General features: G+C 43.3%; 1 protein-coding gene across 2 annotated transcripts in view; it reads right to left on the bottom strand.

The window, feature by feature from the left end:
* The window catches only part of LOC110526122 (A-type potassium channel modulatory protein KCNIP2-like), a 187,213-nt gene that overhangs the window by 8,392 nt on the left and 152,885 nt on the right, over window positions 1-25,936 (bottom strand). Inside the window, exons 2-3 of one of the 2 annotated variants that reach the window (XM_090236471.1) lie at window positions 5,005-5,107; window positions 3,689-3,809 (exon numbers count right to left, since the gene is read on the bottom strand). In XM_090236471.1, coding sequence (XP_090092597.1) covers window positions 3,689-3,809; window positions 5,005-5,107 — 224 coding nt within the window. Of the gene's footprint in view, window positions 1-3,688; window positions 3,814-5,004; window positions 5,108-25,936 lie in introns of both variants that reach the window. The other variant, XM_021606759.3, reaches the window with a different exon arrangement.

Genomic DNA, 25,936 nt, shown 5'->3' with positions numbered 1-25,936 from the left:
TATTAAATAAGAAAAAAATAAGAAAAACAGCATGTAAACATTATTAAACTGACCAGTGAGTTCATGTGTATGTACATAGGGTACAGGTACAGGGTTGAGTAACCAGGTGATAGCCGGCTAGCGACAGTGACTAAGTTCATGGCAGGGTGCTGGGTGGAGGCTGGCTAGTTATGGCTATTTAACAGTATGATGGCCTTGAGATAAAAGCTGTTTTTCAGTCTCTCGGTCACGGCTTTGATGCACCTGTACTGACATCGCCTTCTGGATGATAGCTGGGTGAACAGGCCATGGCTCGGGTGGCTGAGTTCCTTGATGATCTTTTTTGGCCTTCCTGTGACATCTGGAGCTGTAGATACAATGGAGGGCAGGCAGTGTGCCCCCGGTGGTGTGTTGGACAGACCGCACCACCCTCTGGAGAGCCCTGCGGTTGCGGACGGTGCAGTTGCCGCACCAGGCGGTGTTACAGCCAGACAGGGTGCTCTCAATGGTGCATCTGAAAAAGTTTGTTAGGGTCTATAACACCTTCTTCACCACACTCTCTGTGTGGGTGAACCCTTCCAGTTTGTCAGTGATGTGTACGTCGAGGAACTTGAATCTTTACACCTTCTCCACTGCGGCCCCGTCAATGTGGATGCGGGCGTGCTTCCTCTGCTGTCTCCTGAAGTCCACGATCAGCTTCATCGTTTTGTTGAAGTTGAGAGAGAGGTTATTTTTACTGGCACCACTCTGCCAGGGCCCTCAGCTCCTCCCTGTAGGCTGTCTAGTCATTGTTGGTAATCAGGCCTACCACTGTCGTGTCATCTGAAAACTTGATGATTGAGTTGGAGGAGTGCATGGCCTCGCAGTCATAGGTGAACAGGCAGTACAGGAGGGGGCTGAGCACTCACCCTTGTGGACCAGCCTAGTGGAGGTGTTATTTCCAACCTTCACCACTTGGGGGTGGACCATCAGGAAGTTCAGACCCAGGGAACCGAGCTCAATGATGAGCCTGGAGGGTACTATGGTGTTGAGGTCAGAGATGTATGGACAGTGTTCTTACGTAGGTATTCCTCTTGTCCAGATGAGATAGGGCAGTGTGCAATGCAATGGCGATTGCATCATCCGTGGATCTATAGAGGCGGTATGCAAATTGCAGTGGGTCTAGGATGCCAGGTAAGATGGAGGTAAAATGATCCGTAACTAGCCTCTCAAAGCACTTCACCATGGCCTCTTTTTGCCTTTACCTCCCTTATCTCACCTCATTTGCTCACATCGTATATAGACTTGTTTATACTGTATTATTGACTGTATGTTTGTTTTACTTCATGTGTAACTCTGTGTCGTTGTATGTGTCGAACTGCTTTGCTTTATCTTGGCCAGGTCGCAATTGTAAACTTGTTCTCAACTTGCCTACCTGGTTAAATAAAGGTGAAATAAAAAATAAAAAAATAAAATATGATATGGTCATTTGAACTGGCTAACCAAAACATTGTTTAGAAAGTTGATTTTAGTTTCTGGTTTGCTAGATTGACGTGTGCTAATTTAATTTGGGTTAATTTGTGTTAAATTACACCAGTTAGGCTATTTTGTACCACTAGTTTGTATTTATACTTTTCATAATGACAGCGAAAAGGTTGACGTGAGACGACAATAGAATGCTCATGATGTCACTGCCACAACTGTCTACAGACATGTCGATAGACATAGTATAAACCAACCATTGTTTAGTACACTACCGTCCTCACTCTATTTAGAACATGGTCTCACGTGAATCCTTAAAGAGATGGGTGGGGCTAAAGGCTTAAGAGGGTGCGATCGATGCTGAATGGGTGTAGACAAAAAAAAGAGCTCTCCAGTAGGTGTACCAAAACATTCAAGGGCCATTTTCTCTAAAGTGGGGTTACAAGTTTATCAACTTTCAAAGCAGAATTACTTTCCCATTGTTCTGCAACTGTAGTGTATGATATACACTTTTCTAACTCTGAGTTTCTACTTTTATCCAATGTAAAAAACATAATTTTGCCGGTCGGTCACATATACTGTAACAATAAGATAACTGATATAACCAAGTTCAAAATTGCACCTTCTGTGTTCTACTAATCTAAAGCTGAACAGTAAATTGAGATCCCGATTGAATTAAAAATATACACTGCTCAAAAAAATAAAGGGAACACTTAAACAACACAATGTGACTCCAAGTCTATCATACTTCTGTGAAATCAAACTGTCCACTTAGGAAGCAACACTGATTGACAATACAGTTCTCATGCTGTTGTGCAAATGGAATAGACAACAGGTGGAAATTTTAGGCATTTAGCATGACACCCCCAATAAAGGAGTGGTTCTGTAGGTGGGGACCACAGACCACTTCTCAGTTCCTATGCTTCCTGACTGATGTTTTGGTCACTTTTGAATGCTGGCGGTGCTTTCACTCTAGTGGTAGCATGAGACGGAGTCTACAACCCACACAAGTGGTTCAGGTAGTGCAGCTCATCCAGGATGGCACATCAATGCGAGATGTGGCAAGAAGGTTTGCTGTGTCTGTCAGCGTAGTGTCCAGAGCATGGAGGCGCTACCAGGAGACAGGCCAGTACATCAGGAGATGTGGAGGAGGCCGTAGGAGGGCAACAACCCAGCAGCAGGACCGCTACCTCCGCCTTTGTGCAAGGAGGAGCAGGAGGAACACTGCCAGGGCCCTGCAAAATGACCTCCAGCAGGCCACAAATGTGCATGTGTCTGCTCAAACGGTCAGAAACAGACTCCATGAGGGTGGTATGAGGGCCCGACGTCCACAGGTGGCGGTTGTGCTTACAGCCCAACACCGTGTAGGACGTTTGGCATTTGCTAGAGAACAACAAGATTGGCAAATTTGCCACTGGCGCCCTGTGCTCTTCACAGATGAAAGCAGGTTCACACTGAGCACGTGACAGAGTCTGGAGACGCCGTGGAGAACGTGCTGCTGCCTGCAACATCCTCCAGCATGACCGGTTTGGCGGTGGGTCAGTCATGGTGTGGGGTGGCATTTCTTTGTGGGGCCGCATGTGCTCCATGTGCTCGCCAGAGGTAGCCTGACTGCAATTAGGTACCGAGATGAGATCCTCAGACCCCTTGTGAGACCATATGCTGGTGCAGTTGGCCCTGGGTTCTTCCTAATGCAAGACAATGCTAGACCTCATGTGGCTGGAGTGTGTGAGCAGTTCCTGCAAGAGGAAGGCATTGATGCTATGGACTGAACCGCCCATTCCCCAGACCTGAATCCAATTGAGCACATCTGGGACATCATGTCTCGCTCCATCCACCAACGTTGCACCACAGACTGTCCACTGTCAGACTGTCATTTTGACTTGTTTTAAGGACATTACATCAAAGCTGGATCAGCCTGTAGTGTGGTTTTCCACTTTAATTTTGAGTGTGACTCCAAATCCAGACCTCCATGGGTTGATAAATTTGATTTCCATTGATCATTTTGTGTGATTCTGTTGTCAGCACATTCAACTATGTAAAGAAAAAGTATTTAATAAGAATATTTCATTCATTCAGATCTAGGATGTGTTATTATAGTGTTCCCTTTATTTTTTTGAGCAGTGTGTATATATTTTACAGCGTGATTCGACTGATTGACGGAGGTGCAATTTTCCTAACCCTCAGCCCCAGGTCTCCAGCCTTCCCAGATCCCCATCCCCTCTCTTCCCCGCACCCCCAAACTCACGTTCTTGAAGCCCCTGTAGAGAACTTGTAGTTCCTTCTTGTTGAACTTGGTCTGCTCCTGTAGTTTGTCCAGCCCCTCTGGTCGATGGCACACAGTGGACAACTCAAAGTCATCCTCTACGCTGTCTGTGGGACAGAGAGGACTGTTAGATATACCTATAGGTAAGTGGAGGCTGGTGGGAGGAGCTATAAGAGGGCAGGTTTATTGTATTGGCTGGAGTGGAATCGGTGGAACGGAGTCAAATGTGGTTTCCATACGTTTCATATCATTCCATTAATTCCATTCCAGCCATTACAATGAGCCGTACAGTTATTGCTCCTCCCACCAGCATCCACTGCTATAGGCTACTCCTACAGGTGCCAGCCTGGAACACCTTTTAATTGGTACTAGAATTATAATGGTAAAAACACAGCCAACTAAATCAATGTTAATTATGAACTGTTGAAATATCATTACATTCATGTTAGCAGATATTAGCTTTACTAAAACATGCCGTTAGATGATAAATCTCTACATTTACATTGTATTGCAATTCCCCAAAACTGAAGTGCACAAAGAAAGACAGGTAGTCGTCAAGTCGTCAATAGAAAACAAAAACATATCAACATCACACTGTGAGATTCCTGAATGTCTATGGAGAAGTTCATTCAGTAACCCGATGTGCTCATTGATGATAACTTTCAGTGAAAGTAGTGGTAAACCATCGAAACATCCGGGAAATGACAAAAGCCCTCAGATCTTCAGGCAATATGATAATATGGTCCTCACACTCCATCTCTCCCTCCCCACCCATCTCTCTCCACTCATCCCTCTCTTCCAACCTTATTACACACACAGTCAGCTGAAGACAATCATGCCTCACTCCTCCTCATCTCTTATCCCAAGATGCAAAGCAGGGCTGACTGTCTGTCCGCATCTCACTTCTCACCTTTAGACATACATCAGTCACTCACCATACCAGACAAATATACTGTAAAATACCTCCAGAACACACAGTTCAATAATACTGAGATATATCCAGATATATTGTATACAGTGTGTGTGTGTGTGAGAGAAAGAGAGAGAGAGAGAGAGAGAGAAGGTGTGTGTGTATGTGTCTGTGTCTGTGTCTGTGTGTAAGCATGCACATGTGTGTGTGCCGTGTGTGTGCCATGTGTGTGTGTGTGTGTGTGCCATGTGTGTGTGCGTGTGCGTGCGTGCGTGTGTGTGTGCGCGCGCGCGTGTGTGTGTGTGTGTAAGAGTAAGATTGCGTGTGTGTGCATTTGCGGGCCCATGTGTGTATGTGTGTGTAGGGAGAGTGAAGAGTGAAGAGTCACTTGCATTGACTGACTGAGGCGGCAACAGAAGGCGTGCAGCAGGGCAGCAGCTTGAGGAATCTCTGCTTTATAGTCTTTTTACTTTTGATGGTGGGAGTGTTACCTGTAATCACCAACCATAGCAGAGGTTAGACATAGAGCACACATAGACACACAAAGAAAGAAAAACTCACAGACGCAGGCCTGACATGCACACCCACAACCATGCACACACACACACGCACACACGCACGCACGCACGCACACACACACGTGCGCACGCGCGCGCACACATGCACGAACGCACACGCACACGCACACACACGCGCAAACACACGCACACACGCACACACAGCATAAGCAACATGCAACTCATTAAAGCATGCACAGCAGTCTCCCATAGTAAGGGCAACGGTTCGGTTTGCTGACCTGGCTTTTCTAGGACGGGCGTGTGCGTCCATTTCAGCTGATAGCTTACATCACCATACACAGACCTCTACGGGTGAGTCATTGGCAAACACAAAGAAATAATTAACACTCAGTATGAAGCCATAATTATCTTCAGTCTGAATGGACTACAGGAAACTGAGGGAAGTCAATGGCAAACAGAGAAAGGCAAAAGGGTTCTTATGAGTTAAAAATCCACATTTACGTGACCTTTTCAAAGATTTATAGGAATCAATGCAACGCAATTTCTAGGCAATTCCTAGACTACCAGTACAATAGTTTTTGATAGACATAATGCCTCCTAGAGAAAAGCCATATGGTTAGCCTGTTGAGCTCAAGCCCAACTCTCTACTCTTTTCAAAGTCTGAGACAGTGGCCTCCCTTCAGGGAACATCAAGACAATAATTTCCATTATATACATGTATATATATTACATTTTGTTTTAAAATATATAGTTGCAATGAAACTGTTAGAAAACAACTTTTATTTAATATTTTTTGGGACACAACTTAATGAACATGCAACATACTTTAAATCAATAAAAGTGCTTTTAACATATACAGTTAATTCAGTCTAAAAACGTTTTGTTGTTGTTTATTTCACAAAGTATGTCATTGCCCTTTTAAAACGCTGTTGCCCCTTTAAGAGCTCTGAGACCAATTCTGGTTGTATGCATTTTTTTTAGCGATGCCATGCAAGCAATTTTAGGAATTGGGAAATAAATGTGGTAGCACTGGAAAGCTGGAATACCCCTCATTTTAAATGGAGCCACCAAACTGCTTTAAAAGGTGTGTTTTCCCCGCGATTTGCACGTTCACTCGCACCCCCGCCATATGTGCGTGTCCAAAAGCTGAGGGCGTAAAAATTATCAAGGGTGTAGGGACTAATTAGAACCTCCAATAGCCTATTCGACCAAGCCAGCAAAGCTGCAGGCTCCAGAGAAAAGTGGTATCCCAACATGCACGGCAAAATGTTTGGAGTTTGTGCAATTTCATACAGAAGAATGGAGAGGTGGGCGTAATTCTATGACGTGTGTTTGTTTGTGTCTGATTTTGAGGTTTGACACATAAAACAAATGAAATAACCCCCAAAATAAATGTTTAACTGTTAATGAGGTTAATATCTTGTGTAATTTAAATGTGGAACATCAATTACAACATTCACAGGTTGGGTAGGCTACTTTCTTAATGTAATCCATTACAGTAACTAGTAACCCCCTGGTGAGGCGCGCCTCACACTTTGAAAACATCTGTGTTAGATCAACATTCAGCAGGACCTTGATCAAACGACTCAAACCCAACCAGTCCTCACATTTGAACAGATCAGAATTCAACCACTAGAACTCATGCATCAGAACTCGTCCACCAGAACTCCAAAGTCATCCATCAGAACTCCAGATCTCATCCTTCAGAAGTCATCCAACAGAATTCATTCATCAGAACTCATTCATCAGAACTCATCCACCAGAAATCAGCTCATGTTACTCACTACTCACCCTCAACCCACCACACAAACAGCACAAGTACAACCCAAGTTGGAACCAAGAATAATCACAGTGAATTTCGAAGACACACTCAGTAAGAATCAGACCTGGTACTGTCAGAGCGAAGTCATACTGTATCCCTGTGTGTTCTAAAGGTTAAGGCAGAGAGAAGAAGAGAGCACCTGCATCTCCGAAGTAACAGCAACTTCACTACTTCTAGTAGTTTTCCAGAAGTCGGAGGGATGAAGGCCATGATACAGACCAGTATTGTATGACCTGTAACTATACCAATACATTAACACACCTCTGAATGAACACACGCATGCCCACACACACACACAGGTTGACACAATCCCTATTATGTACTAAGGACAAGCTGTTGATCTGCTGACCGTGTCACTCCCTTTCTTCCCCATAAGCTTTCTGTCCCACCCCCTACAGGTATGCTGCCAAAATAGGCAGTACGAGGTTAGAGATTGGAGCAAAATGTATTGACACACACCCACCCACACACACACACACAGAGTAGCCTTGGGAGACGGGATGGAGTTTGTGTGTGTTTGATCTGGCCCACGCAGGGACATCAAAACCATTATGGCCACCAGGGCTGAGTCAATCACACACTGCTCTATCCCTAGCCAAAATGCATGCACTCACACACACGCACGCACACACACACACACAAGGTGACATTATTCCCTACATCAATTTTTTTTTTGAGGGGAGATCAGCTTTAACATTGCAGATAGATTGAAGCTTCCATCAATGTAATTGTCTGCATCATTTCCAATCCCCCATATATAAAATATATATATATATACACTGTACATACTGTACCAGTCAAATGTTTGGACACACCTAATACTCATTTAATGTTTTATCTTTATTTTAACGTGTTGTTTTTTTACATTGTAGAATAATAGTAAAGACATCAAAACTATAACACATATGGAATCATGTAGTAACCAAACGTTTTTATTTTATATTTGAGATTCTTTAAATTCACTACCCTTTTCCTTGATGACAGCTTTGCACACGCTTGGCATTCTCTCAACCAGCTTCATGAGGTAGTCACCTGGAATGCATTTCAATTAACAGGTGTGCCATGTTAAAAGTGAATTTGTGGAATTTACAGTATACAGAAGATGGTCTTTTACCAAATAGAACTAAGCCCATATTATGGCAAGAACAGCCCAAATAAGCAAAGAGAACCGACAGTCCATCATTACTTTAAGACACAAAGGTCAGTCAATCTGAAAAATGTCAAGAACTTTGAAAGTTTCTTCAAGTGCACTAGCAAAACCATCAAGCGTTATGATGAAACTGGCTCTCATGAGGACCGCCACAGGAAAGGAAGACACTGAGTTACCTCTGCTGCAGAGGATAAGTTCATTAGAGTTAACTGCATCTCAGATTGCAGCCCAAATAAATGCTTCACAGAGCTCAAGTAACAGACACATCTCAACATCAATTGTTCAGAGGAGACCATGGTCCAATTGCTTTGATCTCTGTAAGGCAGGGTTATGGGCCAGGTTCAGCACTGTCACATGAAACGGGATTGGAACCAACAGCTGCTCCACTGTGATGTCATTGGACTCCGATACCTGGTATAAGAGATTGTTCCTCATGGTAAATGGGGAAAGGTGAGTACATTAGCAGGATTTACAGGTACACCATCTATTACCTTGACATTCTGTCTGGCGTTCTGTCGTGTGGGGTCTTCTATCTGAGCAGTACCAAACCTTCCCCTATACTGTGTTAACTCAGGAGGAAAAATCTGATGGGCATAAGAATTTCCAGGCCCCTCGGCCTGTGCTTCCTGTTCCTCCTCTTCCACCATTTATGGCCCATTTATCCCCACTGGGTTTCCTGCCTCTTCGTCGTGTCCTTCCCCTTCTTCTTCCAGGAGAACTCTAGTGTCGGCTACAGGAGTCGGGCAGGTAAGTACCAATTTGTTAACTTTCCTTTCATAGGTCAGATAGTTCTTTGGTAGCGGTTTTCTTTTCTTTTCACTGGAAAATGTAAATATCGCCTGGCATGCCCTATTATCTGGCACCGCCATCTCCTTTGTCCTGTAGTCCTTTCCACAATTCTTGAAAATATGGACAGTCGTGACCTAGTAGCACGGGATATGGTAGGTTCTCAATCAAACCTAGGTTAACTCTGAACTGCACTCTGGTGGTGTTAATCTCTACATCTGAGTTTGGGTAGGTTTTGGTGTCCCCGTGAACACAGGTGATGTCCCTGGTTGGAGAGGCAGTCCTCTGCGGCTGGGCTAATAGTGATGGCCTGATGAGTCTAGTGGACAGGTGGATTGTATTTATCATCATTAGTCATTTAGGTCAACATTGGATCATTCAGAGATCCTCACTGAACTTCTGGAGAGAGTTTGCTGCAGTGAAAATAAAGGGGCTGAATAATTTTGCACGCCCAATTTTTCAGTTTTTGATTTGTTAAAAAAGTTTGAAATATCCAATAAATGTCGTTCCACTTCATGATTGTGTCCCACTTGTTGTTGATTCTTCACAAAAATATACAGTTTTATATCTTTATGTTTGAAGCCTGAAATGTGGCAAAAGGTCGCAAAGTTCAAGGGGGCCGAATACTTTCGCAAGGCACTGTACATAAACTCAGCAAAAAAAGTAATGTCCTCTTACTGTCAACTGAGTTTATTTTCAGCAAACTTAACATGTGTAAATATTTGTATGAACATAACAAGATTCAACAACTCAGACATAAACTAAACATGTTCCACAGACATATGACTAACAGAAATGGAATAATATGTCCCTGAACAAAGGGGGGGGGGACCTGCAAGTTCCCAAACATTTCTGGGGGGGAATGGCCCAAGCCCTCACCCTCCGATCCAACAGGTCCCAGACCTGCTCAATGGGATTGAGATCTGGGCTCTTCGCTGGACATGGCAGAACCCTGACATTCCTGTCTTGCAGGAAATCACACACAGAACAAACAGTATGGCTGGTGGCATTGTCATGCTGGAGGGTCATGTCAGGATGAGCCTGCAGGAAGGGTACCACATAAGGGAGGAGGATGTCTTGCCTGTAATGCACAGCGTTGAGATTGCCTGCAATGACAACAAGCTCAGTCCGATGATGCTGTGACACACTGCCCCAGACTATGATGGACCCTCCACCTCGATCGCGCTCCAGAGTACAGGCCTCGATGTAACGCTCATCCTTCGACTATAAATGCGAATCTGACCATCACCCCTGGTGAGACAAAACTGCGATTCGTCAGTGAAGAGCACTTTTTGCCAGTCCTGTCTGGTCCATCGACGGTGGGTTTTCATCCATAGGTCGACATTGTTGCCAATGATGACCTGCCTTACAACAGGCCTACAAGCCCTCAGTCCAGCCTCTCTCAGCCTATTGCATATATTCTGAGCACTGATGGAGGGATTTTGCGTTCCTGGTGTAACTCGGGCAGTTGTTGTTGCCATCCTGTACCTGTCCCGCAGGTGTGATATTCGATGTACCGATCCTGTGCAGGTGTTGTTACACGTGGTCTGCCACTGCGAGGACGATCAGCTGTCCGCCCTGTCTCCCTGCTCTGTCTTAGGAGTCTCACAGTACGGACATTGCAATTTATTGCCCTATCCACATCTGCAGTCTTCATGCCTCCTTGCAGTATGCCTAAGGCACGTTCACGCAGATGAGCAGGGACCCTGGGCATCTTTCTTTTGGTGTCAGTAGAAAGAAAGTCAGTAGTCAGTAGAAAGGCCTCTTTAGTGTCCTAAGTTTTCATAACGGTGACCTTAAACATACACACCCTTTAAAAAATATATTTTCCTTTATTATTTTCCACTAACCCTACCACCCCTCCCCTAATTGGAGTAAACGAATGAACAACAACACTTAGGCTTCTACTTCCAGCTTATACATACTATATACATGTTTTGGACACAATCTACTTAACTATGGTTATCTTTTGTTTGTTTTTACTCCTATCCTACTCTCATCTATTTCTGAAGACCATCCAGTTAGATTTCTATTTCCCATATATTTTTAAGTGTGCTGGGATGGTTGTATCCCCCATATATATATATATATATATATATATATATATATATATATATATATATATATATATATATATATATATATATATATATATATATAGTGGGGAGAACAATTATTTGATACACTGCCGATTTTGCAGGTTTTACTACTTACAAAGCATGTAGAGGTCTGTAATTTGTTTAATCATAGGTACACTTCAACTGTGAGAGACTGAATCTAAAACAAAAATACAGAAAATCACATTGTATGATTTTTAAGGAATTAATTTTCCGCCTCTTCCATTTTTGAAGTAATGCTGCAATTAGTTGGTTGTCATTTTTGGTAGAGCAGACACTTCCTTATATTGTTAGCTGCATGTGTGGCATAACTCCACCAGTCCTATGTATGATATCATTTACAAAGACTATAACTTTTTTTTATAATGTTATTTTTTTAAATGAAATAGTATATTTGGGTTTAACCACATTACTTGTTGTATTATTTTTCTGTCTTTTCTGATGGATTAAACTAAAATTGCACCCAACTTTTAAAACAGCTTGTTTTAAAAATAGCAATGTTTTGGACATTATTTCATTTTCAATTAACCAAAAGTCACAAGTTTTAATCTGAATAAAGGGAAGATGGCCATTCTTGAACATGGGGATGAGACATTCTTACTAATCTGCTAAAGAACCAGTTCGGATTTAAGTATAACATTTGTTTGACTGAGTCCTTCAGTTTTTTTCCTAACGAATTCATATTCCTTGCATAAATAGGACCATTTAATTTTGTCTGGCTTGCCATTCCAAATAAAATATAATATTTGGGTGATGGTTGCTGATAATGGGCCTCTGTACGCCTATGTAGATATTCCATTAAAAAATGAACCGTTTCCAGCTACAATAGTCATTTACAACATTATCAATATTTACACTGGATTTCTGATCAATTTGATGCTATTTTAGTAGACAAAACAAATGTGCTTTTCTTTCAAAAACAAGGAGATTTCTAAGTTATCCCAAACTTTTGAACGGTAGTGTACATTCCAATTACAAGGACAAGCAATTGATGAAATTAACCTTAACATCTCAAATTAACGAATGTCCGGAAAGCAATTGTTTTGTGTCGTTTCGGCTAGCTCTGCCTTGTGTTCCCTCGAGGGCACCTATACACAAACCATGTTTTGGAAAAACGTGTCTACTATTACCCTCAAACGGCTGTAATCCATGGCCAACTAACCATCTAGGAATCTGTCCATTAGTAATATAAACTATAGACAGCTCATTAGGCACAGAGAAGAGTGAGAGAGGAAAAATAGATGTAGACACAAGCTAGGTCATCCAATTGGTGACATATTGTCATGCAAATTTTCTAAAATCTGCATAAAAAAACACATTTTCCCACCAGAGATGTGTTTCCATCAGTCTGACTCGTGGCAGATAAAAGGCTGTGCGTGACGACGTAGTGCACATAAAAATACTTTTTGCGAAAAGTTAAATGGGGTTTCATCGCATTTTCAACTATACTGATTGTTTTCTCATAAAAAAATGTGGGTTATATAGTGAGTGTGCCCACTCTGAAATTGGAAAGTGCGCTCTGGCCAACAGCGCTATCTTTTCACACGTATAGCTTATATATGAAGAGATTATTATTATGGACAAAAGAGTGAAATTATTTTTAGTTGTCAAACTTCAACCATTCATCGATTATTTTGTCTTATGACATAAGACCCACGACAGTTATTGGAAAGGAGCGTCAAACTCATCACCTTGCACTTTCACCACCCTGTGAAGTTCCTCGTAATTTATTGAATCTGTAGCATAATAAACGGCATGCTTTCCTGCCGAGTCATAGTGGGAGGACCACACAACATGTTGTTTACTTCAATATGATGATTAATATATCAATATTTGCACATAAAAGCATTTCCATCAATATTTCTCACGTAATTAATTTTCCAGGGACAAAAAGATCCCACCTTGTCTAGCGTATTTTGTTTAGTCGACATTTGGAAAGTGTACCGAAAAATGTACGCACGCTCGATTTGACACCCAATGACCTGAATTACAGCCATTAAAGTCCACCATTTATCAGACAGATTAAGGATTGAGTCTTCTTGCCATACATAGACATCTCTCCCACACCCTAACCCTCTCCCTAACCTCAAGCCCCTCTGTACCCAGCCCATAACCTTGCCTCTTCTCCTACCCCTATCCCCATCCCTGTCCCTAACCCCCCCACCCTTCCTGTCCCTTAACTATATCTGTCCCCTGTTTCATACCCAGCCCTCAGCCCCCTGTATCTTACCTCCGGAGGAGAAATCGATGAGCCCCAGGAAGTGCATCAGTTTGAGGGAGCTACAGACCACCAGGAGTATCCCCACTGTCTGCAACCCCTCCATCTCCCACACCTCACGGAAAAACATCAACTGCATCTTGACACACTGTCCCAGAGATGGAGAGATCTCTCCTTTCCCTCTATCTTTCTCTCGTTCTCTCTGTCTATCCGTGTCAATCCAAGAGAGCCCCCCTTAGCTCAGAACCCCTCCGGTCCCCCAGTCGCATTTATATCACTCTGTCCACCTGTTCTCTCTCTCTTGTTCAGTCTCCCACTATCTGCCAGTAAAAAGTCATGGCACGTCCACTAAGGTCAGAAGTGACGACGATGTTGAGACAAACTCCCTCTATCCCCTCTCTCCTGTCTGTGGTAGGTAATATTGACAGTATAGAGTTGACTGTCCGTAGTAGCTGCCCTGTCAAGAACAGCTCACAGGTGGTTGTTAGTCAAAGCCTTGATGCCTCAGAGGGCACAGAGAAGGTTCTCCGTAACTCAGCCGCCCTCCGATTGGACCTGTCAGCCAGCCTCGTCAACTATCATCAATCGTCCGTAAGTCCAGATATCAATTGTTAAAAGTTAGACGAACACTCCAACGCCATTAACCAGAGTCGAGAGGTGATTATAGTCCACTGTAGTTCTAAGGTATATCTAAGGTTTATTACTCTCACTCCTATTCGTCTACCTATAACCGTTTCTTTCTGTCATTCTGTTTGTTTCCCTTCCCTCCCTCTCTCCATCCCCTCCTGCTCAGTCCCTCCTAGTGTGTAATTGGGTAAGTGGCATGAGTTTGGATAGAGGTAAGAAAGAGCTAGGAGAGAAGGATGAAAGAAGGAGGAGAGCTGGGAGAAGGGGAGAGAGGGAGGACAGAAGAAGGAGGAGAGGGGAAGAGGGAGGAGAGAAGAGACAGGATAGCGGACTCGGGAGAGGAGAGGAGGGAAGGAAAGCAAAGAGATCACTTCAGAAATGCCGTGAGTCTGTGAGGAAAGGGGTGGAATGGGGGAGTGAGGAGAGAGACCGACATGCATTTGGGACTGGCGTGACGCTGGCAGCAGTGGGAAAACTCAAGGATGTGGCTCTCTTTACTATGGGTGCTTCCCTTTCACCTACACAAACACACATACACACTTGCAGGCCTGTATGTCCCAGTGAGCTGTAGTGTGTGTCATTGAGTGAAATCTGACTCCAGGTGTATCATGTCTTTGTGCCAGTAAGATGCCAGGCCTCAGGTTGTTTATCTTGGCACCTGATACACGGATGCAGTAATAACACCACAACACCCAACTAACCAAAAACTGTCACCAAAACAACAGTTAACCAGAATGACATACCAACCACAGTGTACCTTACCCAGCCAAACTAAGCAGAGACTGACAAACTAACCACAGTTAAACTAAACAGTCAAGAAAGAGTAAGTGGCCAAAACTACACCAAACTAAATCAAACCAAATCCAACCAACACCAAATGACTCAACTAACCAGGAAATCTATTGCTGTACGCTGAATCCTAAAAAAAAGGTGTCTGACTTTACAGCAGAAAGAGAAAGACATTATGTCACAACCGTTTAGATACATGATATGGGACACTATCAACAAGTGGAAATACAATCTCAACGAGAGCGATGGAACTGGGGAGGAAGAGTAAAAATGTACAAGGGATAAGATGGAAAGTGGTTTGCGGGACAGGGGTGTGTGTGCGTGGGTGTGTGCATGCGCATTTGTGTGCGTGTGTGAGTGTTCTCAATGCATTTACAATAATAATAAGGGACCAGATGAAAAAAGGGGGAAATAGGGGGGGGAAACAGAGAGTTGAGAAAGGGGGCAGAAGAGTAAGGAGGACTGGTCTGCCAGCTCAGTGATTAATGCTCCACAGGCTGTATTGGAACTAAGCTCCTCAGCAACAGCACCTAGAGACCACTTAACACTCAGCCACACCAACGAGCAACTGAGGGCTCCAAGATTCAGTCCTTGCTAAATCAGATAACCTTGGCCAACACACACACACACACACACACGCACGCACGCACACACACACACACACACACACACACGCACACCTGCCACTCAACTGTCTGTTTTCCCTTTGCATAACAGTTGAATGAAATGGCACTAATGTGCTGCTGATATTTTACAGTTGTTTGTTTGTGATGTTTATCATGTCACTGTCAAGCCAAAATCTATTTTCTACGTTGATTTTATTTAGATCTTTTGAAACTGAATTGTCTTCATATTTCAAACTTCTATGCTCAGACCGATAAATGTTCATGTCCGATAATTCAGAGAATGATTTTCTATGTCTTGATTGCGTGCGTGTGCTTATGTGTTTATGTGTTTGTGTGTGTGTGTGTGTGTCCTGATATGCTCGTGGAAGGATCTCCTCGATCTCACTGTAATTACAGAAAACCTCAAATAAAATTAGCTGGCTGACTGTCGGTTAGTACACAGCCTTAGAGACATGCTTGAAATAGCTCCCATCCAATGTTATGCTGACACACGCACGCACTCCAACACACACACACACACACACACACACACACACACACACACACACACACACACACACACACACACACACACACACACACACACACACATAGACACACATAGACAGACAGACAGCCCTATTGGAGAGCAAACAGTGTGATGTCTTAAGCTAATCAGCCAGACTATGTATTAGTTATGATGAGGGATACTTTGCCTGCAGCCAGCCAGACAGAATAATTGAAACACCTCCAGATTTAGACTTCTATCTGTGCAATTATTCCTCTCAAAGATAATAAGCTAATTAAAATGTCTAGGTGTGTGTGTGTGTGTGTGTGTGTGTGTGTGTGTGTGTGTGTGTGTGTGTGTGTGTGTGTGTGTGTGTGTATAGGTGAGAGACAGAGAGGGACATTGACGAACGGTGCTCAAAATACAGTAATTGAGTTCCAAATGACTGTAAATGAGAGGCGAGATCAATTTCCATAGATCATTAGCTTTAGGAAGGTATTTTTAAATAGGGATCTAGGACAAAATAGATGAATTACATTAACTCGGCCCTTTTGGCATGACCTACATAAACTGACAAATCTGATTACAAAGTAGGAAAAATCTTCACTGTATTCATAACAGAAACATGCACCACACGCGCGCACACACAGGCACAGAGGCACTCGGCTGGCAGCGTTGAAAAATCTGCTTTGAGGATGTTCTGCCTTTTTAGAGTCACGTAATCAAAGTTGTGTCAAAGTCTTCTTTCTTGGGAAAAATTATTCAACATTGACTGGGGAATTCTTCTGATCAAATGATGCACCTTGTTGCTCACGCAATTTTAATTGTGCATAATACATTTGCCATGATAATCAATAATGAATTCATGATTGGAATCCACTAATGCTCCACAAGAGGGCAGCGTTGTGTAAATCAAATGGAGCATTGTCATTAACATTTGTATGCAAGAGTGATTTGTCAGTCTAACTTCTACCTCGTTTTTTTCCTGCCTGCCTGCCTGTCTGTCTGACTGCATCTCTGGCTGCCTGCCTGTCTGTCTCTTCTCTCCCTTTCTGGAACTGTCCTTCATTCAGATTATGACGGCACAGACAAACAGTGGGAAGACAATGAAGGATCAGAGGCTATAAAAAACCATGTGCACGCATGCAGGCACACAGGCACGCTCAGTACAGCACAGTACAGCACAGTATGGCACCCGGCTTATACTGAAATAATTTATTTGTGTTATGTTGGTGTTAACGGTTACGATGATGATTATCATCAACATCATAACCGTTATCTAGAGCAGTGTTGTATAAAAATGAGCAGTAACTATGATACAGTCTGAAGTGGTGAAGTCATTTGAGGTCAACAGATCATGTCTGTAAAGCACTCCTCCCTTTCATCGCTCTCCTCACTTCCAAATGTGTGTGTGTGTGTGTGTTTATATATGTTTGTTTGTTTGCATATACGTGTGTGTGCATTTATATATAGATATGTGTGTGTGTGTGTGTGTGTGTGTGTGTGTGTGTGTGTGTGTGTGTGTGTGTGTGTGTGTGTGTGTGTGTGTGTGTGTGTGTGTGTGTGTGTGTGTGTGTGTGTGTGTGTGTGTGCGCGTGTGCGCGTGTGTGTGTGTCATGCTGCCGGTAACTCCTTCTAAATTGTGTTTGTATAGCTTTCCACACTTCCTTAATGTGGTTACCATCTCTGACCAATCAGAATCACCCAGCTGGCCAGCTGTGCCTGCCCCCTGACCCAAGGCCAGGAGGACCACATGGAATCCAACAATCATAAAGCAATCAGTTACTCAGATACCATCATAATCATGAATATAAATCATGTCATATTAAAATGTATAGGCAAAATAGAGTTGGGTGGAAAAATAAAACATCTTCTGAGCAAGAAAAAACTGTCCTCAAAACAGTTGCTGGAAATGACATATGGCGAGTGAGACCCCAAGCAATACAACATCATAAAACAATAAGCTAATTAGATAACATAAACACTGCAAATGCCAACTGCCAGAATCCTCCAACCCATTTCAAGTCAGCAAATTTAAGTCTTGCTCTAAATTGAATTGAGTAACACAACCTTGGTCTCAGAGAGAACACAATACAACACTTTATTAGACTCAATTATTAATAAAAAAGTATGTAGTTAAATCATAAACAGTAGCTCTGACACCTAAGACCTTAAGCTATTAAAAAAAAAAAAGAAACTATATATACAGTTGAAGTCGGAAGTTGAGATACACCTTAGCCAAATACATTTAAACTCAGTTTTTCACAATTCCTGACATGTAATAATTTAATAAAAATTCCCGGTCAGTTAGGATCACCAATTTATTTTAAGAATGTGAAATGTCAGATTAATAGTAGAGAGAATGATTTGTTTCAGCATTTATTTATTTCATCACATTCCCAGTGGGTCAGAAGTTTACATACACTGAATTAGTTTTTGGTAGAATTGCCTTTAAATTGTTATATATACACACATAAACTGGTCAAAAACATAAAGGGAACACTTAAACAACACAATGTAACTCCAAGTCACACTTCTGTGAAATCAAACTGTCCACTTAGGAAGCAACACTGATTGACAATAAATGTCACATGCTGTTGTGCAAATGGAATAGACAACAGGAAGAAATTATAGGCATTTAGCATGACACCCCCAATAAAGGAGTGGTTCTGCAGGTGGGGACCACAGACCACTTCTCAGTTCCTATGCTTCCTGACTGATGTTTTGGTCACTTTTGAATGATGGCGGTGCTTTCACTCTAGTGGTAGCATGAGACGGAGTCTACAACCCACACAAGTGGCTCAGGTAGCGCAGCTCATCCAGGATGGCACATCAATGCGAGCTGTGGCAAGAAGGTTTGCTGTGTCTATCAGCGTAGTGTCCAGAGCATGGAGGCGCTACTAGGAGACAAGCCAGTACATCAGGAGACGTGGAGGAGGCCGTAGGAGGGCAACAACCCAGCAGCAGGACCGCTACCTCCGCCTTTGTGCAAGGAGGAGCAGGAGGAACACTGCCAGAGCCCTGCAAAATGACCTCCAGCAGGCCACAAATGTGCATGTGTCTGCTCAAACGGTCAGAAACAGACTCCATGAGGGTGGTATGAGGGCCCGACGTCCACAGGTGGGGGTTGGGCTTACAGGACGTTTGGCATTTGCCAGAGAACACCAAGATTGGCAAATTTGCCACTGGCGCCCTGTGCTCTTCACAGATGAAAGCAGGTTCACACTGAGCACGTGACAGACGTGACAGTCTGGCGATGCCGTGGAGAACGTTCTGCTTCCTGCAAAATCCTCCAGCATGACCGGTTTAGCGGTGGGTCAGTCATGGTGTGGGGTGGCATTTATTTGGGGGGCCGCACAGCCCTCCATGTGCTCGCCAGAGGTAGCCTGACTGCCATTAGGTACCGATATGAGATCCTCAGACCCCTTGTGAGACCATATGCTGGTGCGGTTGGCCCTGGGTTCCTCCTAATGCAAGACAATGCTAGACCTCATGTGGCTGGAGTGTGTCAGCAGTTCCTGCAAGAGGAAGGCATTGATCATGTCTCGCTCCATCCACCAACGCCACGTTGCACCACAGACTGTCCAGGAGTTGGCGGATGCTTTAGTCCAGGTCTGGGAGGAGATCCCTCAGGAGACCATCCGCCACCTCATCAGGAGCATGTCCAGGCATTGTAGGGAGGTCATACAGGCACGTGGAGGCCACACACACTACTGAGCCTCATTTTGACTTGTTTTAAGGACATTACATCAAAGTTGGATCAGCCTGTAGTGTGGTTTTCCACTTTAATTTTGAGTGTGACTCCAAATCCAGACCTCCATGGGTTAATAAATTTGATTTCCATTGATAATTTTTGTGTGATTTTGTTGTCAGCACATTCAACTATGTAAAGAAAAAAGTATTTAATAAGAATAGTTCATTCATTCAGATCTAGGATGTGTTATTTTAGTGTTCCCTTTATTTTTTTTAGCAGTGTATATAATGTACCAGTGAAAAGTTTGGACACGCCTACTCATTCAAGGGTTTTTCTTTATTTTTTCTATTTTCTACATTGTAGGACAATAGTGAAGACATTGAAACTATGAAATAACACATATGGAATCCTGTAGTAACCAAAAAAGGGTTTAACAAATCAAGAACTTTCTCCAAGTGCAGTCGCAAAAATCATCAAGCGCTATGATGAAACTAGCTCTCATGAGGTCCGCCACAGGACAGGAAGACCCAGAGTTTCCTGTGCTGCAAAGCATAGGTTCATTAGAGATACCAGCCTCAAAAATTGGAGCCCAAATAAATGTTTGACAGAGTTCAAGTAACAGACACATCTCAACATCCACTGTTTAGAGGAGACTGCGTGAATCAGGCCTTCATGGTCGAATTGCTGCACAGAAGCCACCACTAAAGGACATCAATGAGAAGAAGAGACTTGCTTAGGCCAAGAAACCTGAGCAATGGACATGAGACTGGTGGAAATCTGTCCTTAGGTCTGATGAGTCCAAATTTGAGAGTTTTGGTTTTAACCACTGTGTCTTTGTGAGACGGTGAGTAGCTGAACGGATGATCTGAGTGGTTCCCACTGTGAAGCATGGATGTGGAGGTGTGATGGTGTGGGGGTGCTTTGCTGGTGGCACTGTCTCTGATTTATATATAATTCATGGCGCACTTAACCAGCATGGCTACCACAGCATTCTGCAGCGATGTGCCATCCCATCTGGTTTGCTCTTAGTGGGGCTCTTTGACCTAGAAGGAGAGTGATGGAGTGTGGCATCAGATGACCTGACCTCAACAATCACCCGACCACAACCCAATTGAGATGGTTTGGAATGAGTTGGACAGACACAGCAGGGGTTCAAACTGTAGAACCCAGTTCCTACATTTGAATATAAACATGGATTTTATCAAAAAACGATGCCATGTTTTTTCTCTGGGACCCTCAGGATGACAAATCAGAGCAAGATTACAGAATGTAAGTACATTATTTACCTTCAGAGGTGAATGTATCAAACCAGTTGCTGTGATAAAAGGCAACTGGTTTGATACATTCATACATACATTTTTGTTATGTACTCTCCTCAAATAGCATGGTCTTTTTTTCACTGTAGTAGCTACAGTGAAAGTTAGATTAACAAGAATGTAAGCTTTCTCCAGGACATGTCTATGTCAGTTGGCTGTCACTTACAACGTCATTCTAGTCACATTAGCGCACGTTAGCAACAACCATCCCGGTATTGGGACACTGATCGTGTAGATATCAGAGAACACACTAAAAACATAAAGCAAGTACTTCTTTGTACTTTGATGCGCTATGCCCTTTTAGGGCTTTTACGTTCCTCTTCCCCTAATGTAGCAAAAATGTGTGGATTAAGTCATCATAAATGCATTGGAGAAAGACTGCCACGTCAATACTGTGGTCAGTGGTCAGTCGATGTCCTCCCAGCTTCCCCGTCCCTATCCCTTGCATAGAGCCCATCTTCACTCTCACAAAAAAAATTGGATCTTAACTATAATGGCAAACAAGGAATAGTAATAACTCTCCTAATTTGTCCAGAACTCTTATTCATAAATAAAATTACATTGTAGTATAAATAAATCCTTTCCCAAGACAAGCTCCCAGTTTCTCACCCCTTTACCCCCCCCTCCCCCTCAAGGCAAGTTTGTCCCACCCCCCACCCTTGCCCACCCAAGTCAAACCCCCCATGTTTTGCCTCCCTCCCCTCTTCTCAGACACATTTACACCCATTCACACCCATTCAACTTCCTCGTCCATTCTCCTTTATCCACATACAACATAAACCATAAACCAACATAAACCATATACAGTATATCACAAAAGTGAGTACACCCCTCACATTTTTGTAAATATTTTAGTATATCTTCATGTGACAGCACTGAAGAAATGACACTTTGCTACAATGTAAAAGTAGTAAGTGTACAGTTTGTATATCAGTGTAAATTTGCTGTCCCCTCAAAATACCTCAACACACAGACATTCATGTCTAAACCCCTGGCAACAAAAGTGAGTATACCCCTAAGTGAAAATGTCCAAATTGGGCCCAAAGTGTCAATATTTTGTGTGGCCACCATCATTTTCCAGCACTGCCTTAACCCTCTTGGGCATGGAGTTCACCAGAGCTTCACAGGTTGCCACTGGAGTCCTCTTCCACTCCTCCATGACGACATCACAGAGCTGGTGAATGTTAGAGACCTTGCACTCCTCCACCTTCCGTTTGAGGATGCCCCACAGATGCTCAATAGGGTTTAGGTCTGGAGACATGCTTGGCCAGTCCATCACCTTTACCCTCAACTTCTTTAGCAAGGCAGTGGTCGTCTTGGAGGTGTGTTTGGGGTCATTATCATGTTGGAATACTGCCCTGCGGCCCAGTCTCCGAAGGGAGGGGATCATGCTCTGCTTCAGTATGTCACAGTACATGTTGGCATTCATGGTTCCCTCAATGAACTGTAGCTCCCCAGTGACGGCAGCACTCGTACAGCCCCAGACCATGACCCTCCCACCACCATGCTTGACTGTTGGCAAGACACGCTTGTCTTTGTACTCCTCACCTGGTTGCCGCCACACACGCTTGACACTATCTGAACCAAATAAGTTTATCTTGGTCTCATCAGACCACGAGACATGGTTCCAGTAATCCATGTCCTTAGTCTGCTTGTCTTCAGCAAACTGTTTGCGGGCTTTCTTGTGCATCATCTTTAGAAGAGGCTTCCATCTGGGACGACAGCCATGCAGACCAATTTGATGCAGTGTACGGCGTACGGTCTGAGCACTGACAGGCTGACCCCCCACCCCTTCAACGTCTGCAGCAATGCTGGCAGCACTCATACATCTATTTCCCAAAGACAACATCTGGATATGATGCTGAGCACGTGCACTCAACTTCTTTGGTCGACCATGGCGAGGCCTGTTCTGAGTGGAACCTGTCCAGTTAAACCGCTGTATGGTCTTGGCCACCGTTCATGCACCGTGCGTGCAGCTCAGTTTCAGGGTCTTGGCATTCTTCTTATAGCCCAGGCCATCTTTATGTAGAGCAACAATTCTTTTTTTCAGATCCTCAGAGAGTTCTTTGCCATGAGGTGCCATGTTGAACTTCCAGTGACCTGTCAGTATGAGAGAGTGTGAGAGCGATGACACCAAATTTAACACACCTGCTCCCCATTCACACCTGAGACCTTGTAACACTAACGAGTCACATGACACCGGGGAGGGAAAATGGCTAATTGGGCCCAATTTGGACATTTTCACTTAGGGGTGTACTCACTTTTGTTGCCAGCAGTTTAGACATTCATGGCTGTGTGTTGAATTATTTTGAGGGGACAGCAAAATTACACTGTTATACAAGCTGTACACTCACTACTTTACATTGTAGCAAAGTGTCATTTCTTCAGTGTTGTCACATGAAAAGATATATATACATATTTACAAAAATGTGAGGGGTATACTCACTTTTGTGACATACTGTACATCCACACACCCATTCTCTCCCATCCTCCTACACCTAATAATATTCACTCTTCATCCCACTCCCATTCATATGCACAACACTGGAGGCTGTTGCTGAGGCTGTTGTCTGGCTTCTACAAACGTATAACCAGGTTTGTTTGTTTTCTTGTGTAAAAATTTCTTTACAAAACAAGAATGACACCTCTCTACTGTTTAGAATTCACTGCAGTTTAAGTTACAGGAGTGAATCAGACATGATGCAATATGCTTCAATATGTTTTATGTCATTTTTTTGGCATTGAGTGATTCCAAAATACAGTCATTTGTGTATACACCATCTACCGATACAGGTACAGTAGCAATGCTAGTCAACCCTGTCTTCTGCATTTGACCACAGGTTCTCATCCACATCACATCTTGGGCAATACACCTAGGAAATAATATTTTGACATGCCTGGTCCATCCCTGGCAATCTTCTGCAGATTTGTCCAGGCATCCACCATTCATTGCGTCCAGTAGGGACATTTGATCATGTGGATGGCGGTCATAAACCTTCCACATCCATGAGTAAAATAATTCCTCTATGGGGTTGAGGAATGGAAAGTAAGGTGGGAGGAAAAGTGACACAGTCCTGGGATGGGCTGCAAACAACTCTGTGACTGCACGGGAGTGGTGAAACGCCACACTGTCCCATACAATTACAAACGTTGGCCGATTTCGCCTCACTGCAACCCTTCCATAGAGGTCATCCAGGAATGAAATGAGACGCTCGGTGTTGTATGGCCCAATTAGCGGTTTGTGTAAAAGCAATATCCTCTGATGGATGTTGACACCCCTCTGGCCTGGGACATCCACTGTGGCTCTTTTCCCAATCACATTCCTTCCTTGCCGCCGTGTTTTGGCCAAGTTGAAACCAGCCTCAACCAAAAAGATGAATATGTGGGGTGTTTGCCTGCCTTCAATCTCCATGACTCTCTATAATAAATCCCCAATGCAGCATAAGAGTTAGGCTATTACAGTAGTTTAAAGTATACCTAAAAACATGCCATTTTGTGCCTCTGCCCTGTTTGGTTTTTGTTCAAAACCAGTTCTGTATTTTCTAGTCATATTACCTGGACATATTGGTTTCTGAGTTGCTTGACTCGTTCAGAGTTCCCCTCAAAGGGAACAGTGTACAACTGCTTCATCCTGACTTGATGTTGTTTCAGGATTCTAGAAATAGTTGTTATGCTTACATTGTGAGTATTTCCAAATGTAATGTTGTCTACCAACACTCTGTCTCGAAAATCTGTGAGCTTTATACCATTGTTTCTGATGACCATATCAACGACTGCAGTTTCCTGCACAGCAGTGAAAGTCCTACCTCTCCCACCTGTGAGAGGTAACCATTGGGTCCTAAGCAGAAATACAAAAACAGTTACACACAAGTGAGTTTGGAGGCTGTGCTCAATTGACTTCTGTAATGTGCAGTTCAGTCAGATGCCCTTGCAGAATGCACATCTTACCTGTTGTTTTGCCGGAAATGTCTCACAATAGATGCCACTGTTGAGCGTTGCAGATTTGTCTGCACTCTCAGACCAGCCTCTCCCATTGAAAGACCACGATTTACTATATGATCAATTATAGTAGCCCTTATCTCACCTGAGACTACAGCTCTTGATCTTCCTCTCAGTCTTCTTCCACCACGCATACGTACCCCTCTCCCTCTTCCTCTCCCAGCCACTCTTCTTCCTCTGTCAGCCACTTCTCTATCTCTGGCTGGGTCCATGTTTACATTAGAGTACAGCATTATTTATTCCAAAAGATGTCCCCTTTTGTATAGATGAAATTTAAAGACTAACACCTGGGTAGGTGTTCAGCTACAATGGGAATCAGCTGTGGTTGGTCTAATTGTTGTGATAGTATTTCATTTTTTAGATTTGGAATATATTTCAATACGGTATTACTGTAGAAATGTAGCAAATTGTTGTCTTATTCAATTTTGGGTTATGTTAGGTTTTGAACTTAAGTTGAACAGTTTTGGCCTGTAGGTACATAGAGTTTTGGTGGTGGTTGTGTCTGAGTGAGAGAATAATTCAAGGAAAATTGAAAGACGTAGTCATTGAATGCATTTTGTGACAAAGCAATGAAAAATGATCATAGTTTAGCCCACATAGACTGTTGTTGTGCTCACTGTGTGAAGAGTGACCTAAGTATTGAGAAATGGGTCCTAGCGATTGTAAAAAGAAAAAGAAGACTGTAAATGAATGCCCGTGAAAGGCTTTCTCCTGCTGCATATTTGAACTCTATATGTGTGTTTGATATTTAAAGTCCCACTACTAGCCAGAGACGTCTTCTGTCTCTCTGTCTGTCCGCCCACATCGTAGAGTGGGAGGAAATGATACCAGTTTAAAAAATAGTGAGAGTCGTGAGAGAATCCATGAGTTTAAATAACAGCAGTCACAATGCCCAAGTGATAGGCAACTAAAGAGCACCATGCATGGTGTAGATCTAGCATGCACTTATGCTAGATTACGTGCACACACACACCAAACCAGGTCGCTCAAGATTCTCTTCAAATTGGATGTCCATCCACGTCCCGAGGATGTCAGGAGATCTCTTCTAAACCCACCACTAGGGGAACGGTATACGCTATTACCATAGAGTAGGCTTGGGTTTTGCTAGGGTGTTGTGGATGGGAGTAATAATTGAGCTCTAGCTACGAGGGTTACATGTTCAATCACAGTG

The sequence above is a fragment of the Oncorhynchus mykiss genome, chromosome 1 (assembly GCF_057628025.1).
Source record: "Oncorhynchus mykiss isolate SJ-2025 chromosome 1, ASM5762802v1, whole genome shotgun sequence".
In the NCBI taxonomy this organism is placed as follows: domain Eukaryota; kingdom Metazoa; phylum Chordata; class Actinopteri; order Salmoniformes; family Salmonidae; genus Oncorhynchus; species Oncorhynchus mykiss.
This window is presented reverse-complemented; position numbering and strand designations above follow the sequence as displayed.